Here is a 22,894-nt window from a genome sequence, read left to right on the forward strand (position 1 = left end):
TGCAGATAGGAACTTCGTGGAGAGTGACTTCTCTGATTTTGGTGCTCTTGGCGAATTGCATGTCATGGAAATGTTAAAAAGCCAGGCTGCAGATTATTATTATTATTTATTTTTTTAAAGTAATTTCTAGCTAGAAGTGTAGCGTTACAGGGGTGAGGAAGGAAACTGTTAGGCCCTGATTCTGCAAACACTTATGCCTATGCTTATCTTGACTACTGCTAGCAGGCTCATTGATTTGAGCGGGACTATTGCCAGTAGTTAAGTTAAGCACATGTGTGAGTATTTCCAGGATTAAGGCCTTGGAGGCCACAAGCTGCCCTATAACAGTCAGAAAATGCCAATTAAAGCTATTATGTAGCTAAATAAATGTAAAGTCCTCTCTAAGGCCCTAATCCTGCAAGTGCAGGGGCCCATGGGTAGATAGGTCTTTGCACAAGGTTGGGTGGGCCTGAATTTGATCTGTTATAGGCCCAATCCTGCGAACACTTAGTACAGGAGAAATCCTATTGAAATCAGTAGAACTACTTATGGGTGTATTTGTAGGATCAGGGTTTATTATAGTTAATGTCACCACAATCTGGTTCTAACGTGGACCCTCGTAGCTATTTCTCTTGCTGTATTTACTTAGCTGTAAAAATGAGAAATAAGCACCCAACAATACGTCCTGTGGTATTTTTCTCAGCCACAGTTTTAATGGTTAGTTCCAAACATACAAAGATCCTAAAAGCTGTTTTTTTTTTTTTTTTTAGTTGAGAGCCACATTGGAGAAAATAGTCTATCTTCCTGCTCTCCAGAAATTGCAGGGTAGATTGTTTAAAAATGTGGATGGGTAGTTGAGAAATTATACGTGCAGTAGGAGGCATTCTCAATAAAACAACAAGAATAGTCCTACATTTTATTTTAGATTTTGTTTTTGTTTTCTTTTTAAACCACTAATTACAAAGTGCAATCTTCAGGTTCAACAATGGGTGAGAAACAGTAAGAATTGCAAGGTGAGCACGGGAGGATAGAGAAAATAATCAAACCAAGGAGTCTCTTTGAATTGCAAGAGATTAGAATAAATCCATTGTGATGGGATCCCCTTTGAAACCTGTCTGTAGAGTCATAAACTGGTGCCATTGTTTAAAACATTTGCACGTGCAAAAAGTGAGGGGATGGCTGAGGGCAGCAGGTTATTAAGATTTAATTTCTCATCAGAGTACTCCAGATTAAAATCTCCGCCAGTCAGGTTGTTGGCAAAGTGACCCTTAGAGTCTGGAAAAGGGGCTTGTGGGAGAATACGTGTCAAACAAGCAGAAAACCACCTAGTCAAAAACATGAAGTGCAAGCTAATTTCAGCCTGACCAAAGATGAGTCACTTCAGTAAGGGCCTGAATTAACTCCTGTGAGGTCAATGAGAGTCACTTCAGTGGGAGTTGGATTGGATCCTGATCATCAGATTTTTCAAGAGCTGGGCGTGTTGATCATCAGTGTCTCAGTGGTTTGTGCTTGGGTACAGGGCACGTGAAAATCTGGCTCTGAGTTCTCTTGAAAACTTGGCCCTATGTGATTCAAAATGCAACATCTCAGCAGTCGTATGATGAGCTATTCATGTTACTCTTAAGTACTTCTAAGTCACTGTTCAGCTGCATGGCTCAAAACACTTTATAGAAATTTAGTAGTAGTATATCCATCCTATGGATGAGGAAATGGAGGTGCAGAGAAATTAAGTGACTCACTCAAAGTCACATGATGAATCAGTGGCTGAGCTGGGAATAAAACCACAAATGTATTCAAACCACTCAAATATGCTCCATGTTTATTGCTCCACTGTCAATCAATCTATTTTATTTTTGTAGTTATTATTAGCCATTGGCTTATAAAATCAAAACCTAGAAGTGGTCACAAGATAAACATCTCTCATTAGGAGAACGTGGCTTGATGCTTGTTTCCAATAAATTTCTAGTACCCAGAGACCTCTCATCTCTCCCCTTTCTGCTGTGCATACTCTAATGCTGTTGTTTGAATTCCCCCTAACAGAGTAAAACCTGCAAACATAGGTGTGTTTCCTCTGAGTATGAAGAAGCACCCAGACCACAATGCTCTTGTCACATGCAACATGATGCAGGTGTACCAACAATTCTCTGGGCCCCTCACATGGGCTTCAGGAGTCATTGCTATATCAAAAGCACCTAATGGTACCTATGTGCCTGAAACACTGAAGTAAATAGTTAAGAATGTATCAGCATCTATAGCTGTTCATGGTTCAACATTTGTTTCCATTAGCTCTCTGTGTGTGACCTGACGATGGAATTCCCTTCTTTCATGTGAAGCATATTAATCATTTTAGGGGGAAGACTTAACTTTCCTCCAAAAAAAATCCCTTACCATATATGGCTTCTAGAATTCTGAATTATAAACAGCTGTTTCATTTTAACACATTCCCATTCCTCTTTTGCATCCCAAATGCTGAACCATGAAACACTGAAAGTGAAACTGGCCAGAAGCAGACTTTGCTGAGTTTCATTGTCCCGCCTGAAGGAAATGCAGAAAGTAAGAAGCCAGGGGGATTTTTAATCTGCTAAAGTGTTGTTCGCAACACAGGTGAAGAAAACGGCTCACAATATGATTTTCTTTTTTAGCTGACAGAGCTCCTTTAACATACCACAGCTGTCCTCTGACTCCTTAATCTTGAGGTAAATTCTCAACAGGAAACTGTTTTAAAAAAGTGTGAGCCCTTCTGTTTTCTAAGTAAATTCCTCTCCATGGCAGTTGCTTTGTCTCTGATTAATACTGTGTGCTAGGGTCGGTCTGTTTGTTTTCTCCGTAGTAACATGCCAGTTGCGTGGTGTCATTGCTAAGAAATCTGGTCTCGCTCTTGGTAGAGTGCTCCTTGGGTCAGGTGGATGCAGTAGCTTCACAGAACAATTTGTTCCTCCTAGGTCTGCCTTTCTCTTCTGCAGTCACTGCCTCTAATAGCTTTAATGATCTTCTTTGAACACTCCAGCCATCAAAGCTTAGGAGTAGTGTCCCATCTGCATTTCCTCTTCGGGCTGAGAGCTGGGGAATGCTCTAGTGGGGGAGAAAATAAAACCATTCCCTGGGTGTGGCTTCCACCTATTTTAAGGAACTGCGCCAGTTTACCAAAGTAGGAGTCGGGTTCACTGCTGAAGTCTATAGGAGTTCCTCGGGATTTATGCCAGTGTAACTGAGATCAGAGTTTGGCCCAAAGGCAGCAGCTCCTGTTAGCCCTACTCTTCATTACATTGGGTGCACGCAATGCTCGGTTGTGGACTGGAACGTGTACAAGTGAACAGGAGGCAAGCAGCAGAAGCCACTTGTGGGAACCTTCAATCTCCCCTGTCTAGTATCTGAACAGCACCCACCTCTTTTAACGTATCCCCCAGCACTCTCCTGAGGGATGGTAGTACCAGTATTCTCATTGAACAGATGGGGAACTGAGCTGCAACAAGGCTAAATTGCCCAAGGGCACGCAGGAAGCCTGTAGCAGAGGGAACTGACCCCAGGTCTACTGAGTCCCAGGCTGATGCCCTAGCCATTGGACCATCCTTCTTTCGTGGCTTCATGTTCATCAGGAAAGCCTCAAGCAGCGCTAGTGTGCAACATCCCGCAGCTGGCGAGCTGTTGGAGGGTGGCGTGGGGGAGGAGCTGGCGAGAGAGCACTCCCTTGTTACACACACACTCCGTTTTGGCCAGCTGTCTGTCAGCCCTGAGTAAATCACGGTTTCACGGACTGCCTGGAAACAGTGAAATTAGCCCAATATCGTGATGTCGTCCCCCCAACAGCCTGGAGAGTGTCCACGTCTGCCTCCTTGCGGTTGGAAAAGTCACAGCACTGGGCTAATTTGGCCACTCGTGGTGGCCAAGGGAGAGGGGAGGCTAACTGCCTGGCACCAGCTGCTGCCTGGCTGGCCCGCCAGCGGGGACCCTGGGCTGGCACTGACAAGGCGAGGCAATTCGGAGCCCCAGCCCGGCCCTCCAAGCAGCCGCTTGGAGCACGAGTAGGTGTGTGAAGAGGGCCCTCCCACCGTGGGTGGATGGGGCTGTGTATGTGAAAGGGGCCCTCTCATGTGGGAGGTTGGGGGGGTGGATCCTGCTCTCACCCCGATCCCTCCCTCCAGGGCAGGGACCCCTCACGCTTGTTTACACTCCAAACGGCAGATCCCAGGTTCAGCTCCTCCGGTGTCTCCCCTGGGCCTAGCTGCCCCGAGATAGTCTGGGGCTCCTAATTGCTGCGCATTGTCAGCACCGCCACCCCCATGCTGGCCAGACAGGAAGCAGCACCAGAGCTGGGCCAGACGGACAGTGCCGTGTGATAAGACACCCCCTGCCTATCCCACCACATGCAGTTTGGAGTGGGACCAGCCTGCTACCTATCCACCCCCCATCCCTGGGACAGGACCAGCCCGCTTCCCCCCTCTCTCTCGCCCTGTAAACAGCTGTGGCCTCAGCTGGGAGGGGGAAGCTGGGATGCCCACGTCCATCTGCCCAGTGTTGGAAAAGTCGCAGCAGTTCGTGTGGGGGCTCAGCGGCTGCGAGTCTCCTGTGAAATTCCATCCCTTAACCGTGATGCTGCCACGATTATTTATTTATTTATTTTAAATAACCCGCAATTTACACAAGGCCTTATCTATAGGGGAGGGTGGAGCTGGATGGGCTTGTGATCTTAAGACCCAGAAGAGATGCCCTGGGTTCTCCTCTTTGTGCGGGAGGGTTAGCGGCTAACTGACCACGTAAGGTTTGACTCGATCAAAATCTTGGCATTTAAAAAAAAAAAAAAAGCCCCATGCGCTGAATGCACTCAGAGCCTGCGTTTAAGAAGGGCCAAGCACCCACAACTCAATGAGGGCTGGAGACATTCCGCACCCCGGGAATTGGCTCAGTGGCATGCATTAGCCTTACTAAAAATACACAGCATTTCCCGGAGGGCTGGGTTGGGCTCAATTCATTTTGTAAGACTAGGAACTAAATTCACAGGAGGTGTGTAAAGTAGCGTAATGGGGCAATCACCCCAGTGTAAGCGGAGCCTTAGATTCCATTTCACTTGGTCAGGCTGCTTTAGACCTTGTGATACATCAGTGAGTCACATGCCAAGGAGTCAGAAAAAGCTGGGGGTGGCAGGGTTGCTTTACACCTCTTTACATCATCCTCTTAGTTGCTTCTCTTGCTTCATTCCTCTCTTCTGACCCCTCAGCCACTGAGTTGCACTGATTCGGGGCACGTCTAGATGACAAAATTAAGTCGACTTAAGTTAGATCGACCTACAGCCACCACAGTGATCAAATCGGCTCTTCGTGTCCACACTATGCTCCTTCTGTCAGCGATGCACCTCTTCACCAGGAGCCTTTACATGGACCTAAGTGAGGCATTGTGGGGTGCTGATGACCGGAGCTCCACCATCCTAGGGCCGTCACAGGCAGCAACAGGCAATGTGAGCAACGCAGTGTCTACAGAGACGCTGCGTCAACCTAACTGCATTGACCCGATCGCTATGCCTCTTGCAGAGGTGGAGTTATTAGGTGGGTGGGAGGAATATTGTAGTGTAGGTGCTTCCGCAGTTACGTCGATGTAAGCTGCCATACGTCACCCTAACTCAGCCCTCAGACTTCCTAATGCTCAGAGGGCCAAATTCAGGAGGTAATGCACAAGGGAGTGTCTGCAAGTTACACAGTACTATCATTATCATCAAGTACTGCCTGGGGACCAGCCAAGGTTGGGGTGCTGCTTTACACACAGAGTAATCCTGCCCCTGGAGCGTTTACTGTCTAAATCAATGACACAGGAAACAGGGGAGGAGACAGGAATGGAAGGCATCGGCAGAACGATGGTTTGCAAAATGGTCCTATTAATGCCATGAACATTTTTGTAGGTATTTAGTTTGTTTTTCATCTCTTGGGCACGGCTTCCTTGGGAGGGGATTTCATGTTGGTGACCGCGTGTGAGTCTAAGTAAAGCAGCCCTTCTATAGGGAATTTAACGTTGGAATAGAGCAAATCTTTGGGGCCGAGGAGCAGAATAAGGTGTGAATAAAACCAACTGAGGCACTATAAACTTTTGCTGGCTTTGCTATGTTGGCCAGGGGTGTGCAGAGGTGTGATCTCTGAGCGACACAGCTGTGCCAGCAAAAAGCCCATACTGAAGGTATAGTTGCATTGGCACCACCGTGGCTGGTATGGTTCATTTCAGTGTTTTGGGGCAGGCATAAGCTATACCAGCAAAAGTGGAGTGTTGCCAGGATGGGTGCATCCACACTAGGAACGTTTGGCTGGTATACTGCTATGGCGTGTCAGGGTTCACTACCCACGCTGGAGTGGCATCCCCTTCAGGCGATTCTGGGGATTAGCTCTGTCAACTCAGCGCCCCATTCCTTCTCTTCCACCGTCTGCAGCTCTCCTCCTGCTCATAGAGCTGCAGAACGGCTGCTTTGTAACTCGGCCCTTCGCGATTCCTGGAAGTCCTTCAAAGACTTTCTGCTCAAGCAGCGTCAGCTAGTCCTCATGCTCGCCGCCCTGACTCTGTCACCCCTGCAGTGACCCGGACAGTCTGCTAGCTTGGTGTTTCTCAACCTTTTTGATGCCAGGGGCTGGCTTGCTGCTTTCTTAAACTGTGTCAGGGAGATCTCAGGGGCTGGCGCCGGTCCACAGACTGGTTGTTGAGAAACACTAGCTCGCTGCCGTGAGCAGTACCACTCTGCAGTGGTTGGTATGGGCACTCAGGCCCGCTCTCATCTCTGGTTTCCAGTCCAGGGTCCTGTAGCAAGCAGTTAAGTAAGGTCTGTGACTGCACCACCAGTAGCCCCTGGACTACTTCCTACAGCATTTCTCCAGTCCTCCTAGTCAGACCCCTCTCCCTGAGAGGGAGAGATTCCTGCTTTGGCATATCTGTGTAAGGGAGGATCAAAATGGACCGGGCACAGGAAGGGAGCCAGGGAAGGGAGCCAGGGCAAGGGGGAAACTTACGTGGAGCTGGGGTGGCACCAAATAGAATCACGCTTCATTTTTCAGTTGTTTGCAGAACTAACAAACCAAGAGTTTGTAACTGATCCCTGATCTCTTACAGCGCCGGCAGAGCTCATTTCGGGGAAGGAGAGGCGTGTGAAAATGACTTTGGTTAAATTAACTAACTCTTCTAAACCACCACAAAGATTCAGGTTCCATTTAATTTCTAGGTGAAAGTTCAAGGGTTCTTATTCTAAGTTCTTATTCTCTTTTATCTGAACCACTAATCCCTACTGCACGCCGTGGTCCACTTAAACCACTATCCTGAAAGGAACAGATCTTTTGAAATCCTGGTGGGTTTCTTTACCTATGAAATCATGATGGCTCTTTGTTTTCTGTGTCCTGAACCCCATTTCTAATAGCTTTCCCCGTGTGCAGAATTCAGCAGCCATTCTCTGTTCAGGTGCAAACTGCTGCAGAGGACACAAATACACTGTGTTCTCTGCTAGGGACCTTATTTGTGTTCTTTCTTGTGTAGGCACTCAGTACAAAATAAAAGTAATTCTGAATGGAAGAATAGGTTTGCTGTTTGTGTGCAGAGGGGAAAACCTCTCATGCTGAGAAATATATGCATGTATTTCTCCTCATGCAGTGAAATTCTTTTTAGGGGATACCTGACAAAGCAATAAACTCCCAGGGTGCTAATACAAGACAGCAGTGCAAGAGAAAACTGTCCTGATGCAAAGACTAGATCTGTTAAATACGCTTTCATCATACCAAACCAAGAGTTCATAAAGCTGCAGAACCCTTTTGATCTGATAGCTAGTCAGTGAATGGCAGTTGGCTGCATATCTTTCTGATCAGATTTCTGAGAGACATCGGGCTGACTTTCTGTTCTCCCGCTCCCCTGCCTCGCCTCTCATTTTTTCTGTAGCAGTTTAGCTCATGGAAGAAGCTGATCGCAACTCACTAAATGCCTGACCACAGCTTGTGGGGATGGCTGAGAAGATACATTGCTAGAAACTGGGTTTTGTTGTGGGAGGCCAGAACCCTTGCCTGTCTTGCATGGAAAGTGTTGGTTTACCGTGCTGTAAGTCATTGGTTCTCAAACAGGGGGTTGCGATGTGGTTATGTGGGGGTTGCAAGATGTGAGCCCTGGCCCACTTGCTTCCTCCTGGTGGAGGAACATGCGGGGAGGGCCTGAGCGGTGATGTACAGATACATCAGGAGCAGCTGCTCTCTGCCATCCCCTTATGCAGCCCAAGTGGGGAAAGTGACCGGGATGTAGGGAACCCTGACATTGCTCCTTGTCGTCCCCCCACCCCCCCAAAGCCCTCTAGGGGTGCCTGTAGGAATGGCTTTTGATAGGGAAGCAGGCAGCAATACCAGCCTCTCCGTGCATGCAGGTCTGTTTCCCCATGTGCCATAGGAGCGGGTCGCAGGGGTTAGGGGTGAAGAGGGCCCAGCGCAGGGGTTAGGGGAGTGGAGAGCCCGCAGGGCCCAGGGACAGGCGCCCATGGGAGCAAGGGGGTCGCACTCAGAGGTTTGCTCTGTGAAAGGGGTCACCAATACCAGAACCGCTGCAAACTGAATATTGCTGGTGGCTGGTTGCAAAGGTGGGGCACTGCGCAGCTTGTCTGACTCAAATTCAGGATCCGTTCGCTATGGAGATTGCTTCTCCCCCTTTGACGCCAGCCTCCCTCTGCACTGCAGCAAGACCCGAAGCGGGAGGAAGTGGGGATGGTGGCCCAGTCTCTTAACTTTCTTCCATCCTGCAGGGGCTGCTTTGACAGGGGAACTTTTTTTTTTGGGACAAGGAGATGCTACTCTTGCATCTGTTCTGCAAGGCTCATCTGTAGCCTTTAGATCTGTTTCTAAGCAGGTTCCCGGCTCCATGATGTCACCAGCTCCTCTCCTAGGAGCTATGATGCTACGGTATATCTATTCAGAGCCCACTTATGTGACGCAGCCTGAATCTCAGTAGCATTTTGACAGTGGCGTACCGAGGGGGGGACCAGGCGCCGGCCTGTGGCGGGGTGCTGGGCCAGCCCTTCATGACGTGCACGGGGCGCAGGAGGCGCTGAGCAGCACAGAGCCTCATGCGCCCCCCACCCATCAGAAAGGGCTGGCCTGCTCAGATGGGGTGGCCTCACCCCCCGGCCTGGGCCGGGCAGGCCCTTCACGATGTGGGGGAGGGGTGCAGGAGCGGAAGCGAGAGCAGCCACCCCTCAGCCTCCTGCGGCTCCCACCCTCCATGACCAGGCTGCAGGGCTGGATGGCTGGTGACCTGGCCCGCGGAGGCTGGAAGGGCGGGGGCCCCACCCTGCCATGCATTGTGAAGGGCCGACCTGGCGCCCCCTCAGGTCGGGGGGTAAGACAGCCCCCCATCCAAGCTGGCACCAGGCTGCGGGGCTACAGTGGGAGAAGTGGGTGCTGCATGCCGGGTAAGTGCAGGGGGAGAGGGGGTGGCAGAGCCGAGCCTGCATTTGTGCCCCCCTTGCACCCCCCCCCCACAGGTACAGACCCCCCCCCGTTTCCAGGGCAGCTGGGGGCAATGCTGGGAACCCTCCTGCCCTGTGGGGGGGGGGGAAGAGCGAGGCCTGGGGAGGGAGCGCAATAGGCTTGGCCGGAGACCTTCTATACACCCTGCATTTTGACCTTGTCTTCACTAGGCGTTTCCCTCATTAGCTGACATACGGTGAGAACAACACCTTTTTTTCCTGGTGAACATGAGTCCTGAGATTGCGCCTCTGCGCTCCCAGTTTGTTTTGAAATGAGACATGTTTCAGATAAAGGAGCAAGGATCCCCGTGGTGGGGGAACTGTCTCCCAGCTAGCAGGATGTTGCTGCCCCGACACGTAAGGGTTTATATCCCTGACATTGTCCTGCCTAATGTATTTGCCAGTGTTGCATCTCTCCCTGCCCACCTTGCTTGGTTAATTTCAAATACTATATGCAAGTTTCTGGAAGCATCCGTGACTGGCTGGAATGCATGCTCGGGGTATTTGCATGATAAGTTTCATTGGGGAGTCGAAGGTCTTGCTCTTAGACAAAAAATTCCTGCTCATGCCAACAGTAATTCAACATTAATGTTAACACGGCGTTAGCATAGGTGGGAATCCTTTCTAAATTGCCTCCAGATAGACAGCCGAAAAAGCCAGCACTGAGCCTCTGTCTAGCAATAGCAACAGATGCTGAGGCCACGTCTACACAAGAAAGTCTTACATGTAAATTGTGGAGATGCTTTATTACACGTGGCAAACTTTGTTGACCACCACCTCTGAGTTCTAATAAACAAACTAGGGCCCCAACCTCCGAAGCAGATCTCTAGTCAGCTAATTGAATGGCTATCCCCTCATTCCCAGAGTCGTTGGGTCTCAATCCATTCAGCTTCTCGTAGGAAAAGCTTTATAACATGGCAATGAAAAGTCATCTGATGTCACACTTAGTCTCTGACTCGGTCATGGTCTCTGCTGCAGGGGAATCCTGGACTGTGAACAGCTGGGGTCTGAGTGGAGGTGAGAGGATTCTGGGAAGCTTTTGGCAACGTAACTTCATTTCTCTGGGATGTGGCTGTTCTTGTGACGGGGTGGGCTTACCCCGCACTGAAACAGTTAAACCTACTCTATGGGCGGCGGAAGTCCCGCCCCCCAGACTCTGCTGGGCATGCTCCAACTGCTGCCCTAGCATAAAAAGGGGCAGCCCAGCTCATTCACGGCTGACCACCGAAGAGGGAGAAGGTATGCGGGAGGCTCCGAGCCGCTTTGTTTTGGGAGAATCCCCGCTGACTTGGTGTTGAACTAACCCCAACACCAATAGGGCCCTGGGCTGGAGCTCAGAGGAGCAGGGAGGGTCAGAGCCCCCCTACCTCAGGCGCCACCCCCTGCAAAGGGGCATCACACTACACAAATGGGCCGCCAGGTCACACTGCCCTGACCTGAGGGCGACTATTGACTCTGGCCACTAGGCCCTGCTGTCCTGTCACTAGAGGTAGCCGATAGCGTTTCGACCTGCAGGACTCAGGGCTGAGGAAACCCAGTCTGGTAGACTGCCCCTGCGGGAGCACCCCGTTCCCCTCATCCCTTCGAACTTCCCCGCTGGAGGTTGCTGGGGTGGGGGTGGGGGAGGCTTACCCCGCAACAGAGCTGGATGGGGAGGGACATTTGGAGCACTTGGAAATGGAAAACAAGAAAGAGTCAAGGAAAGAAATCCCGACTCTGGCTAGAAATGTCTGTGCTTGGCCCCATTGGCTCAGAAAGGGCCCTGGATGGGAGTAGCACGTGCTGGTGTTCTTTAGAGACTATCTGTGTCTTTCATGCTCCTGCCATGTCCCAAAGGGATGAGTTAGGTACTGGGTGCCCAGTGATCATGTAGGCAAATGCAAAAGCTATTAAGGCAGTTGTATTCTTGCAGCCCATCTTGCTATGAATCAATGCATCTTTCCTGTGCCCCTCAAACACCCCCGCCCTCCCGGGACAGTCAGCCCTCGCTCTCTTCATTGTACACACAACAGAGCAAGGGAGGAGGAATGTTTCTTATGTTCTCTTCTGCTCCTCTCACCTGCTGCTCAGGATGGAGGCTGGGGGTGTCCATGTTTGGCCCCATCTGGACTGCATGTGCTGTCATGGCTGAGCTAAGTGCCGCTGGGGCAGCAGGAGGCTACAGTCCGGTATATATGAGCTATCCTTTCTCCCATGCATGTGGGGACCAAATTCTTTACCCTCTGCCCCTCCTCCCCCCAGAAGCCCAGCTCACCGCTCAGTTATTCAAGCCACACGCTGGGTTAGGGATTTGATTATGCACAGTGTTTCTGCCTATGGGTAGGCTTGGCAGAATTCAATTTATTTAGAGCATTTTATTAAAATGATTTATTTTATTTTTTTTAATTTTCACAATGGCAAGAAATGATAGGGGGGGTGTCAGACAACTAGTTAATGACAGTAATACTGCAGTTCGAAACGTTGAAGCGTTATAACCTGTTAAAACACAAAGTGTCCGCGTCCCAGGTTGAAATAGACAAAGTAAAAATGTTTACCACAAAGCATACCTGTTTTTACCATTCACTTGCTAGTCCTTTTCGTAACAAGCCTCATTCAAAAGTCTGAATCGCTGGATTTTTTTACTCTTAAATCCTCAAGCACCGTTCTTCTTCGTTTGCCTATTTGTAGATTTCAGTTATTATCACAGGAAATATTTTATGGTCAGTTTTTGTGTGTGTACAATGAAATCAACATTTACCGACTGAAAATCTAATCCCCTTAAGCCTACCTATGGAATTGAGGGGATGTTCCTGGTAACCTTTAAATCTAATATTTCATTTCTGGTTGTCGTCCTAAATTAGCTCCTCTCCCAAGTGCGGTTCTCTGTGGGATATTATTACATACACTGTAGAGCTATACATTGTAGGATATATAGCAGTGTGTTGGATACTTAAAAGTGTGTGTACAGTGGCAATTTTCCATTCCTGACTGATTTCAGCAGGCCTGTTGTGCCAAGTATCTCAAAGCCCTGGGCTGTGGGGCGGACTGTTTCAAGGCATGAATTCCACCTGGACTCCCCTCTTTGATTTGTAGACAGCCAAGTTCTCCTGCGGTAAAGCTGTAACAGCTGGAGCTGCCTTCCCGAGCCACAGGAGGGGAGGGATGCTGGAACCTGGCAATGGCCCTGGCTCCTTGGATGATTCGTACATTCTCTGTTACAAACGAATTGTAACTTCCCTGGCTGCCGTTCTTCTTTCTTTGCAGTCTCATGGAATCTTGCCTTTTTCTGATTTCTCTCCCCCGCCCCACACCCTGACGTCAGGAGGCTCCTCATGGGTGTTGTGGTGTGAGTGAAATTTCCTATTTATTTGCTCACAGTCACACAACTTATAAAACACACCTCAGTTGTAAGGGCAGCTTTCTGGCTAACCCTGTGCAGGGGGACGGAAGCCTCTAAGTAGCATCCGTGGGGCTGGACGAAAAACTGATTCTATGGTGATAAATCATTACTAGAGTTATGTTTGTGTGCAGAATATGGAGGAGCTGGCAGAAACTCCACTGGGAGTTAGGGCACTAACCTGGGACTTGGAATTCCCTTCTCCACCAAAAGCTTCCTGTGTGAATTTTGGGACAGTCATTTAGGGAAATTGAGGCAGAGGGAGACTCTCAGTCAATGGGGATAGTAGCTCTGGGTGTTTGAGGCTAAATACACTGAAGATTGTGAAGTGCTCAGGTACTATGGGGATTGGGGGCAAGCAGATGGATTCCGAGAGTTGGGTTAGAAAGACCTTCATGGTAGCCAGGACAGGCTGATTCCCCCAGGGTGTGGGTAACATGACCTACATCTTCTCCCAACTGCCTGGAGCTGCTGATTTTGTTACAGACCTGGCTTGTGGCTGCGCACCGGGTGAGTTACACCAGCTCAGCCTCTGGCAGGCACAGTGGGCCAAACTCGGGGGTGATGTGTGTTTGTCTAAGGCACAGCTTCTCAACCTGCCAGTTGTGACTGGGGGCGGGGTGTCACATCAGGTGTCAGGGGGAGGAAAGAATCATGACCACCTTGCCCTTCCCATATTCCTGGATGGTGGTGGGAGGGGGTAATCTCTTCCAGGTTTATTTTAGTGCTTGAATGTACAAAAGAGTTAAGCAAAACCCTGGGATTGAAGGGAAAGTCCATGTGAGACAATAACTTGCCTTCCAGGGCCACCCAGCTGGTGATCCCTGATGTTTCCTGGAACACTGCAGCCTTTTGCTCCATCCCCCACCCGAACGCTGCCTGTTCTATTGTTTTTTCCTGCTCGGAGGCTTCCTAGTATTGATACAGCCCTCATTGTTCAGAGTGAGAGAGCCGGAGGCATTGCCCTGCAGGCAAACAGGCTGGCAAAGCTTAGTCCGGGTTCGAGCACTCATGCCGGTCACATGATGGTGTCATCTTGGTGGTGGCCGTGTCTAGAGGGAACCTTGGATGGGGTGGCTGGCGGGGAGGGGACGTGCTTATGCGTGGGGAGGACGGTGAGGTTGGGGGTCTCTAATGCTTTCGAGTGTCTGGATCCGGCCTCTCACTAGGAGATCATGAATTTATCCCACCTAACGTCCCCCAGCTTCTCCTACCCCGTGTGGCTTTATGCTCAGCCACCCTAATTGCTGATTCTCTGCCCTCTGACTAGCTGCCCCACTATTCCAGAGGGTGAGCTTTTTCCTATGTCCAGCGGTGGAGGGGAGGTCGGTTAATGTCTTCCCTGCCGTGGCATGCTGCAGTCTGTCCACTGAAATCCTGCTGCAGTGTCCTGATGAACCCGCTACATCCAGCGGTCCTGGGTTGAACTGGGTCCAGTGGACTTAGCTTCACTGCCAAAGTGCCAAGTTGCTGCCCCCCCTTTAGCAGCCTTCCCTCTGCTTCTGTTACCCCTGCCCCCCTCCTCCCGCCCTCCCAGACTGAATAAACAAAAGCTACCGTTGCACTCTGGCAAACATCAGTTTGCAAACTGGAGCTATTTTCCTTTGGGTCTGCTGGGGATCTGCCCCATTAGGTGCTGCCCCGGCTTACACTGCCATCCTTGGCAGTTTCCCAGGAGTGCCTGTGGCAGCTGGGTCACACCCTAAGTTTTCCACCTTGCTTCCACCGTTGCATAAGGCCCTGTTCTGAAGCTGTTGGTGTGGTGGGTGGTGAGCAACAGGGATGGGGAGCTTGCACTGTAGGTTTGCATGGTCTGGGGGGCTGGAGGTTAGTTCTCCAAACCCTGAGCAGTTGTGGGTTTTATGCAAGTTAGTCTCCGGGCTCCCCGAAGAGAACAGAAACCAGGTACATGCACTGTTCATGTCACTCTGTGCCATCCCTAAACTGGGGTGGAGAGGTTAATCCTCTACTCCATCAGCTCTATAATCTGCATTGCATGCGCATTTCTGCTTGTAATCAGTCCCTGTGATGGCCCATCCCCTGTCCAGGGTTCCTTTGCAGAGACGAGACCTCCAGCGCGCTCTGATCAAACGCCATAGTCGTGGCATTAAATCTTCCCCTGGACAGACCGACATGCTCTCGGACTCGCTATTGCATGGGATCACTCCCTTGCAGATGTTCAGCTCTTCAGGCTGGCTGAACATCCTGCTGTCTCGGGGTCTAGTTGCTTCAGCTGATGCCTCATGAATGCTTCCTTTCTTGCCATGCGGGGGGTGGGGAAGCGCTTCTGTAATACCCTCGTCTTTATTTAATTCTTACTTAGAATCACTGTGGTTTTCATTTCGTTTCATTCAGTAGAGTCCTGGTGGTGGGGGGGAGAGGAGGTGCTTTTTCAGCAATCCTCCTGCATGAGTATAGTGCCACCACTTCTGGCAGTGGGGGAATGCTGGTGAAGACCTGGTGCAGGTGTCTTGTTACCACCCTGCCATCTGAATTTTTACGCACTGGAGATGCTCCCTTTGTTTCCTGCCTCTGGAATTCCAGCGCCGCCCTGCTGCAGCCGGCACAGGTAGCATCAGACCGGGAGTGTCGTGTCTGGAACAAAGGAGGAACCTGGATTCTAATCCTCACTGAGCCACTGATTCACTGTGTGACCTCAGGAAAGTCGCCTGACCTCCTCTGCTTCATCCAGGCAGCTGGAAAATCATGAATGTTTTAAAAAAAAAAAAAAAAGCGAGAGAGGAGAAAAGAGGGGAAGAAAAAGGCAGGAACCCCACTGAAAACCAGATGCTGTATCGGAGATAAACTGGAGAAAAATTTCATCTAATTTCTCAGCAGCGTGAGTGGCACTTCATGCTGTGTAAAGCTTTCATTCGAACAACTAAGACCTCTCTGTAAGTCTCTCTCCCAAGAGACTGGGGGGAGGGGATAGGTAGTGGAAGACTGGCAAGTGGAATGGAATATGGAAAAAATCATCTCTTGGCTGTTTCTTCCCATCTGAAAAACGCAGTTCACGTTCTGGCCTGTGGCTGTGTCAGATTCGGTTACGTAGCGAACGCAGGGCAATGATGATAACCAGTTCATACATTTACCCCCGTCCCTGTGCTGCACACAAGAAGCAGGGTTCGTGCAGTGGTAGGGTTGCAAAGTGGAAATCGCACACACCAAGCCAAGAAAGGGAAGAGAAGGCCTCAACCACAATGTGACTGGGACTTTGTCGTGCATTTGGTATCTTTATGCTGTATGTTCAATGACACAGGCGGTGATGCTGCGAAGGGTCAGACGCCGATGTCCCACTGATTTCAATGGGAATTTGCGAAGGAGACAGCCTGCAGCTGGGCGTACCCATTGGTGGATCAGGGCCATATTAATCGACTATAATCGTTTGGGCCTTGTTTCAACAAAGCACTGAAGCACGTGCTTAAATTCTTTTGCCATCCCCATGAAAATCGGCTCAAATCTGGCCAGGTTGCCGGCCTTCGAGAAACTGCCGTTCACACGTGCTCAGTAGAGCCGCCTTAGAGTTTTAATGTCTACGTGCCCAAAGAGTCTGTCCTCACGGAGCATGCTCAAGCGTCTCATCACTCCTCGTGCCGACCAGACTGCGCCGTCTGCGTGGGTGCCATCCCCACAGAGTGACTGAGTGTGCTTCTCCGCAGGGCTGCAGCGGGCACGGATGGGGCTGGCCACCATAACTAAAAGCAGAGAGTCTCTCTCTCTCGCCTGTGTGTCATGGACTGGGATGTAGGCAGTCTGGCCTAGTAGTCAGAGCAGGCATCCCAGTTGGGGAATGAAGCCAAGGGTCAGCACAACTGCCAGTTATTCGAGCCAGGGGTCAAGCCAGAGTCGGGGTCAGAAGCTGGGGTCAGAGCCAGGACTGGTCACTGAGGATTGGAGGTGAGGCGTAAGGGCAGGAGCCAGGAATCAGGAACGGGGTTCGGTGCAGGAGGCAGGCACACGCAGGGTCCGACGCAGCCACTACAGGAACCACCTTGTTGCTCGGACAAATTTCCTGTTCCTCTTCCTGGCTTAAATAGCGTAACTGGACCAGTCGGTGGAGCCAGGCAATCCTCCGATCAGAGCTCCCTTGTGTGGCGCCTTGGCGGGGGCAATACTCCTAGTAGCTTCTCCGCCCACCAGGTTTCAGCAGACATTGGGTGGAGGCCAGGATGTGGTGGCTGTCTGGAGCCTCCCAGGCCTGGGTTCAAGACCCAGGACATCACATCGTGTTCTTAATGACTCCCTCACCCCCCTGCAGCTGGCATCCAGCATGGAGGAGGAATCTGCCTGACTCAAATTCATAGGGGACAAAAGCCCTGGACTAGGGTGGGGGGGAGGGAAAGAAATAGATTTGGGACAAGGGGTGAGGGTTTGAGGAGACTGAGCCAGTGGAGAGGAAGAAACTGGAATTCAGGGCATACAGCAGTGACTAGAAGCTGGAGGGGAAGAGGAGAGAGGAGCGGACAGAGGGCCAGGAGGGATGAAGTGGGACTGGCTGGATAAGAAGACTGGAAGTAGGGAAGAGACTGGGACTTCGATGGGGAGCCCAGGGCTAGGAGGAGGAGCCAGGGCTGGGGAAGACACGTGACTGGGCCAGGAACAGGAGGGAAGGTGAGCAGAAGGGATGAAGCTTTGGGGGAAGTGGGAGAAAAAGGGGTCTCTGCCTACTAGAGCACAGTCCCTTCCAGAGCCTGGAATGGACCTTTAAGATTGAAGAGTTTCACCATTCCTCTGCTGTCAGCAAATGCCTGTGAAACCCACTGGGACAAAGTGTGCATCTCATTCCCTTCTAGTGCTGGTCCACGTAGAGGATGATAACCTACTACTGCTATGAGCTACTCCATTAGCTCAAGTGCTAGAGGTCTGTGCGGCGGAGCTAAGGGCTTGCAAACCTGCTTATGACCCATGTGGCTGTCAATAGGATGCTGCATGAAGGAACGTGTATTTTCAGTTTGCTTTTCCCCCCCCCTAGGAAATGACACACGCAGAAAAACAGTTAAAAGAACGTGAAGGTTGCAAAGTCATGCAGTCAGAAGTTGGGCAAAGCCAGAATAAAGGTTTCCTGTGCAACCTTAATTCAGCCCCCTTCTGTTCTGCAAGTGAATTATGATGTCGTCTTTTATCACATACTATGTTTTTCCCCAGTATTTTGTTAGCTCTTCACTCACCATAGAATCTTCCAAAGCGGATACAATTTTAAATTGATCTATGAAGGGGAGGAAAAAGCATGAAAAAAGCTTTTACTCTGATTAAAAAAATCCAGGCATCCTTTATTCAACATTGAAAAACAGAACACAAGATCAAATATTTCCTTTGTGGCTCACTTGTGACCTTGCTCTTGGAACTTTAATTTCTTAATTTCCTGGTTTTACCTAGCACTTCACTGGGCATCCCTCGTGTGATCTCTTGCATTGAATTTTCTCCCTTTTTAAAAAAGATGGTAAAGCAAGAAAAGGAAAAACGAGACCAATCCAGCTATTTGGGTAGCCAATCCTGCCAGTGAAAGGCGGTTCTGCTGCTGGATGGACGAGGCTCCCGTGACCTTCCCCAGTTTGTAAATTGCTTTAAACCAGAGATTTTCAACCCTTGGGGATACTTCAGAGTATCTAGGGGGGTATGCAAGAGGATCAGGGCAACTGCCCTGCACTTTGGAGGGCCCCACTTCAGATCCGGCAGGTCTGCGCCACGGACCAAGCAGGAGGGGGGGGTCAGTCCCCTGGGTGCCGGTCTGCGGTGGAGGGGCACCGGGCCAGCCCTTCACGAGGCGCAGCTGGGAGGCTCCTGCGCCCCTCCCATCCCCACTGTGCATCGTGAAGGGCCGACCCAGCGCCCCTCCCTTCTTGATGGTAAGAATGAGTAAGTACCTGGGCCAGGTTCTGCATGGTCCAGCCCAGTTTGTGATCACACTCGCACGACACTGGTATGAAATGCTGCCATTCTGATCTGGTGGTGTGTGACACTGATTTCTTAGACCAGTCCATGGATTGCACAAGCTACAGTGCCCTCTGTGTCTGGGCTGGTGAACAGTCATGATCTAACATTCTGAGCTAAATCCTTGGTACAAATCCCTTTGGGAGACTTTAAACATAACCAGCCTTATGGAGATGCAGAATTCAAGTGGTTTCTCATCTAATATTGGTCAAATTTCAAAATCTTTTAAATGTATCACACACCACTTTCCACGTACATCTTTGCCCCGTACTTGAATTACAAAGAGAAACTAGCAGCGTTGTAACATGTTCTGAGTGTGTGTCATTTGTCATGCATGTTTGTGTGTCACATTTGATGATGACATATATTAGAGAGGAAAGATCTGTCTGTTAGGTCATTTAATCCACGCATCTCCCCTTTCCCTACAACCTTTAGCCAGCACAGAATTTGTACAATATTTGTGCATATTAAAGTCATTTCATCATAATATGGTAATTCAAGGTAAGGTGTGTGTGGTGGGGGAACCTCACAGCTATCCCAGTAGGCCAGATCCTGCCCTGGGTTACACCTAATTTAAATGAGTGTAACTGAGAGCAACATCTGAGCCAATACGTTCCAGCGGGCTAGACCGTGGTGGCATCCTTCTGTTCGGATACAGGGATGTTGCAAGCTGCTTCGGCAGAGATGCTCCCTAGATGCCAGGAGTTAGGATGGACACCCGTGCCAGCGTGGTGCTATTGGGAGCTGCATTCGCTCCGAGCAGTGGGAACTATCCCCCCCAAGGTATTTCTGTAGTTTCACTCCTGCCTTGTATTCCGTAGGTTGCCACGACCGGGCAGTCCTGCTCTATGAGTATGTGGGGAAGAGGATAGTAGACTTGCAGCACACGGAGGTACCAGACGCCTACCGAGGAAGAGGAATAGCCAAGCACCTGGCTAAGGTACGACCCGACCAGCCTCTAGAGACATTTTGGCTTTCTTTATGGACTAGTGTTCCTTCTACTGCAATAAGTTCAGATGCCCCAACTGAGATCATGGCCCTGTTGCGCTAGGTGCTGTACGTATGCATAGTGAGCAGTGGTCCCTGCCCCAGAAAGCTTACAGGCTAAGGGACGCAATGGACAAAGGGTGGGAGAAGAAGCAGAGGCACAGAGACATGATGTGAGTCACCAAAGGTCAGACAGCAGGTCAGTGGCAGAGCCAAGCCAAGAAGCCGGCTCCAGTGCCCTAACCCCTGCACCACACTGCCTCTCTCAAATGGTTAAGAGCAGTGGGATGCTTCTGCAGAGTGTTTAGAGCTCACGAGAGTTGACCCATTTTGACCCAAACGGTGAAACGCGACCAGCTTAGAGCAAAACCTTGGCCTTTTCCAAATCTTGAAATCCTGCCACCGCCACCAAGCTGCAACTCCCTCCCTCTCCAAAATCCCTGGTGGAACAGCAGAGAAAGGGGGGGAGAGGTCATCGTGCCTATGGGTGGGTTGCACCAACGCTGCCTAGAAACACTCACTGAAAGGAGGCTGTAAAGAGCAAACTGCAAAAGGAGCAAGGGGAGGAGCGGAGAGGCTCCGCAATGCTCAAAGCCAGAGGAGACCATATGGCCAATTACAGCCTGCTCTAATAAATCCTGCTGAACGGCCATGTTCCTTCTGCTCTCCTTTGCCAGCAGTTTGCCCAGCTGCTGCCTCTGCGCTTCGTGGCGGTTTGCTATCTCGACCACCCTGTGCCACGAAGGAAATTCTGCTTCTGGGCTAGTGCTTTTCTTCTGTTCCCGAATCCGTTACTCTCTGAAATGGCTTCTTTGCATTGCTCCGTCCCTTGTCCTCTCGCTTGATCATCTTTCTCTGCAGGAAATGTTCCTCTTCCTTTTTCTGCTCCGGAGGCCGAATTGGCCTCGTGTTTCTTCATAACTCATGTGCCTAGATGCATACATCACTTTGATTGCTCTCCACTGCGATCTTTCCATCTCTTTCCTGTAATGTGGAGACCAGAGCTGCGTTCCCACAGTGCAAATGTGCTCTGGCTCATGGCTTCGCCGGTGAGAGAACAGAGCCCCTTGATTTATGTTCCTTCCCTTAGTTTAGACACCCCGAGACCTTCTTTGTTTTGCAGGCAGCATTTTGGTGAGCCTGCTGCAGAGGTGGAAGCATATGTGTCACTCTCTCTCACACACACACACACACACACACACACACACACACTCTCACACACACACACACACACACGTTTGTTTTCCCCTTCTGTTTGCAGCTTTTCTTCAGGCTCTGCCTTCCCTGCGTCTCTCTGCTCCATTATTCGGTCGTGCTAATGAGCCACTGCACAGCGGAATAGATCCAAAGCATTGTGTCTGTTCACTGTATTTTTCCTGGGCACCTTATTTTCTAGAAGGTCAGTAAACTTTGAAGCGGACACCCTTTGTCAAAGTGACTTCACTGTGGGAGCAGAACCAAATCACCCCAAATTACAGGTGCTGCGACCCTCACGTTAACCTCTCCTCCCTGCCCCGAAGCTTGGATTTTTAGTTCAGTTCACTGATTCCTCTTCCTTCCTGGCACCAAATAAACAAAAATCAGCCAGCCGCTGCCCCAAAGAGCTCGCAATGGTTCCCGTGGAAGATAAGCTGCACTGGGAAATGCACAAGTGTGGGGAATGAATGGATATTTTTTATTACGAACTCCTTTCTTGTGGGCCTTGTGGCAGACGTGAGTTTCTGAGGGCTGGCATCTCCTGAGACTGCGCTAATGGTTCTGCTGCTCTCCTGTCGCCCGATGCGATAATGTAGCTGAGGGCTTGTTCCAGTCTTTTTGGTGTCCTTCCCATTCCCTAGCCAAGGGCAGCAGGGGCCTGGCCATGTGGCACAGGGGTTGGGGCAGTGGACTGGGAAGCCAGGGGTTGCCAGTTCAAATCCTGCCAGGGCCCCCTGGAGCCGTCTCCTCAGCTGACTGACCTTACTCACTGCATGTCCTTGCCCTACACTTGTAGCCTCCTTTATCACTGACTCGCAAAAGTGGCTGGCAAGTGCTTTGTCTCTTCCCCGTGTGTGCCGTGGGGATGAACGCGGAGCTTTGTGTGGGAGGCGATCTGGGAGGATAGGGGGATCTGGTGTTCTTGTGGGGCTCAGGGAGGGGGTTCCAGAACTGCTGCGAGCTGGAGGAGCCCAGAACCTCCCACCCTGTCCTTAGCAGAAGAAAAGCTTTGCAAAGGTGGCTCTTCCCCAAAGTCTGATTTGAATGAGACTGCGATTGCTGCCCTGCAGAGCGTCCTCCAGTCTGCCCAATTCTCCCTGGTCCGCTGCCGCCTCCTCACAGTGCCAGGAACGTACTGCCACGCTGCCTCCACACCCTGGCTTCCCCCAGCACCGATCCCAGCTGGCGTTCCTCACTTCCTGATGCCCAAGTGGAGTTTGATTTTACGTGTGACCTGCAAGTGCACCTCCAAGCGCCCCATGTCATATTCTCCTTCCTCTTCCTCCAGGTTCTGTGTGCATTTCCCAGGTCGGTTCTTGCTGCACGTTCTAGGCCTGGGGACTTAGACAGGTTATCTCACAACAGTGACCTTGGAAATGATCTCTTACCGTCGTCGTCTTCTTCTTTCTCCCTCCCGGGGGTCCCCAGTTCCTCCGTTACAAGCAGCGCTGCATGTTCTGTGGGATGGGCCTGCCTCTCCTTTAGAAATCCGCTCGCCCCCATGCCCTCCTGCCTCCACCCACTCAGGATTGATGCTCGTGATTTTACTTTCCCCTTTTGACAGTTTCATGCCGCTTGAAGGACATTCTCTGCTAAACGCCTCCTAGTCAGCGATTGCAGTGATGCTCTGCCCTCGAACTTCATTGCCTGGATAGTCGTGCCTCTGCACCCCAGCCTGCCTGCCTCTGGGCTGGTTTCTTGAGGCCTTACTCCATCATTTGTACACCTCTCTGCTTATTGTCCTACCCCGTGTTCTCCCCAGCCCGGCAGCCTCTGCTTTTCCGCTCCTTACTGCTACATTGATTCTCCCTCCAAGGCCACCGGTGACTAGTCTCTGTTCTGGATTGCCTGCGGCAGGAGTGATGATGGCCGGGAGAGGTATGAGCCATGCCACCAGCACCGTCTACTGCTCCAGGGGTCCCATGAGCCCCACTCCATCCAGGCACTGAACCCTCTTTCTTCCA

General features: G+C 50.6%; 1 protein-coding gene across 3 annotated transcripts in view; it reads left to right on the forward strand.

The window, feature by feature from the left end:
* The window catches only part of NATD1 (N-acetyltransferase domain containing 1), a 32,385-nt gene that overhangs the window by 1,179 nt on the left and 8,312 nt on the right, over window positions 1-22,894 (forward strand). For all 3 annotated transcript variants that reach the window (XM_067534142.1, XM_067534141.1, XM_067534143.1), the window contains exon 2: window positions 19,568-19,686. In XM_067534142.1, the coding sequence (XP_067390243.1) occupies window positions 19,568-19,686 (119 nt within the window). The remainder of the gene's footprint in view (window positions 1-19,567; window positions 19,687-22,894) is intronic.

Source organism: Emydura macquarii, unplaced genomic scaffold, assembly GCF_026122565.2.
Source record: "Emydura macquarii macquarii isolate MOO-44397 ecotype Brisbane River unplaced genomic scaffold, CSIRO-AGI_Emac_v2 contig_3390, whole genome shotgun sequence".
Taxonomy (NCBI): Eukaryota; Metazoa; Chordata; order Testudines; family Chelidae; genus Emydura; species Emydura macquarii.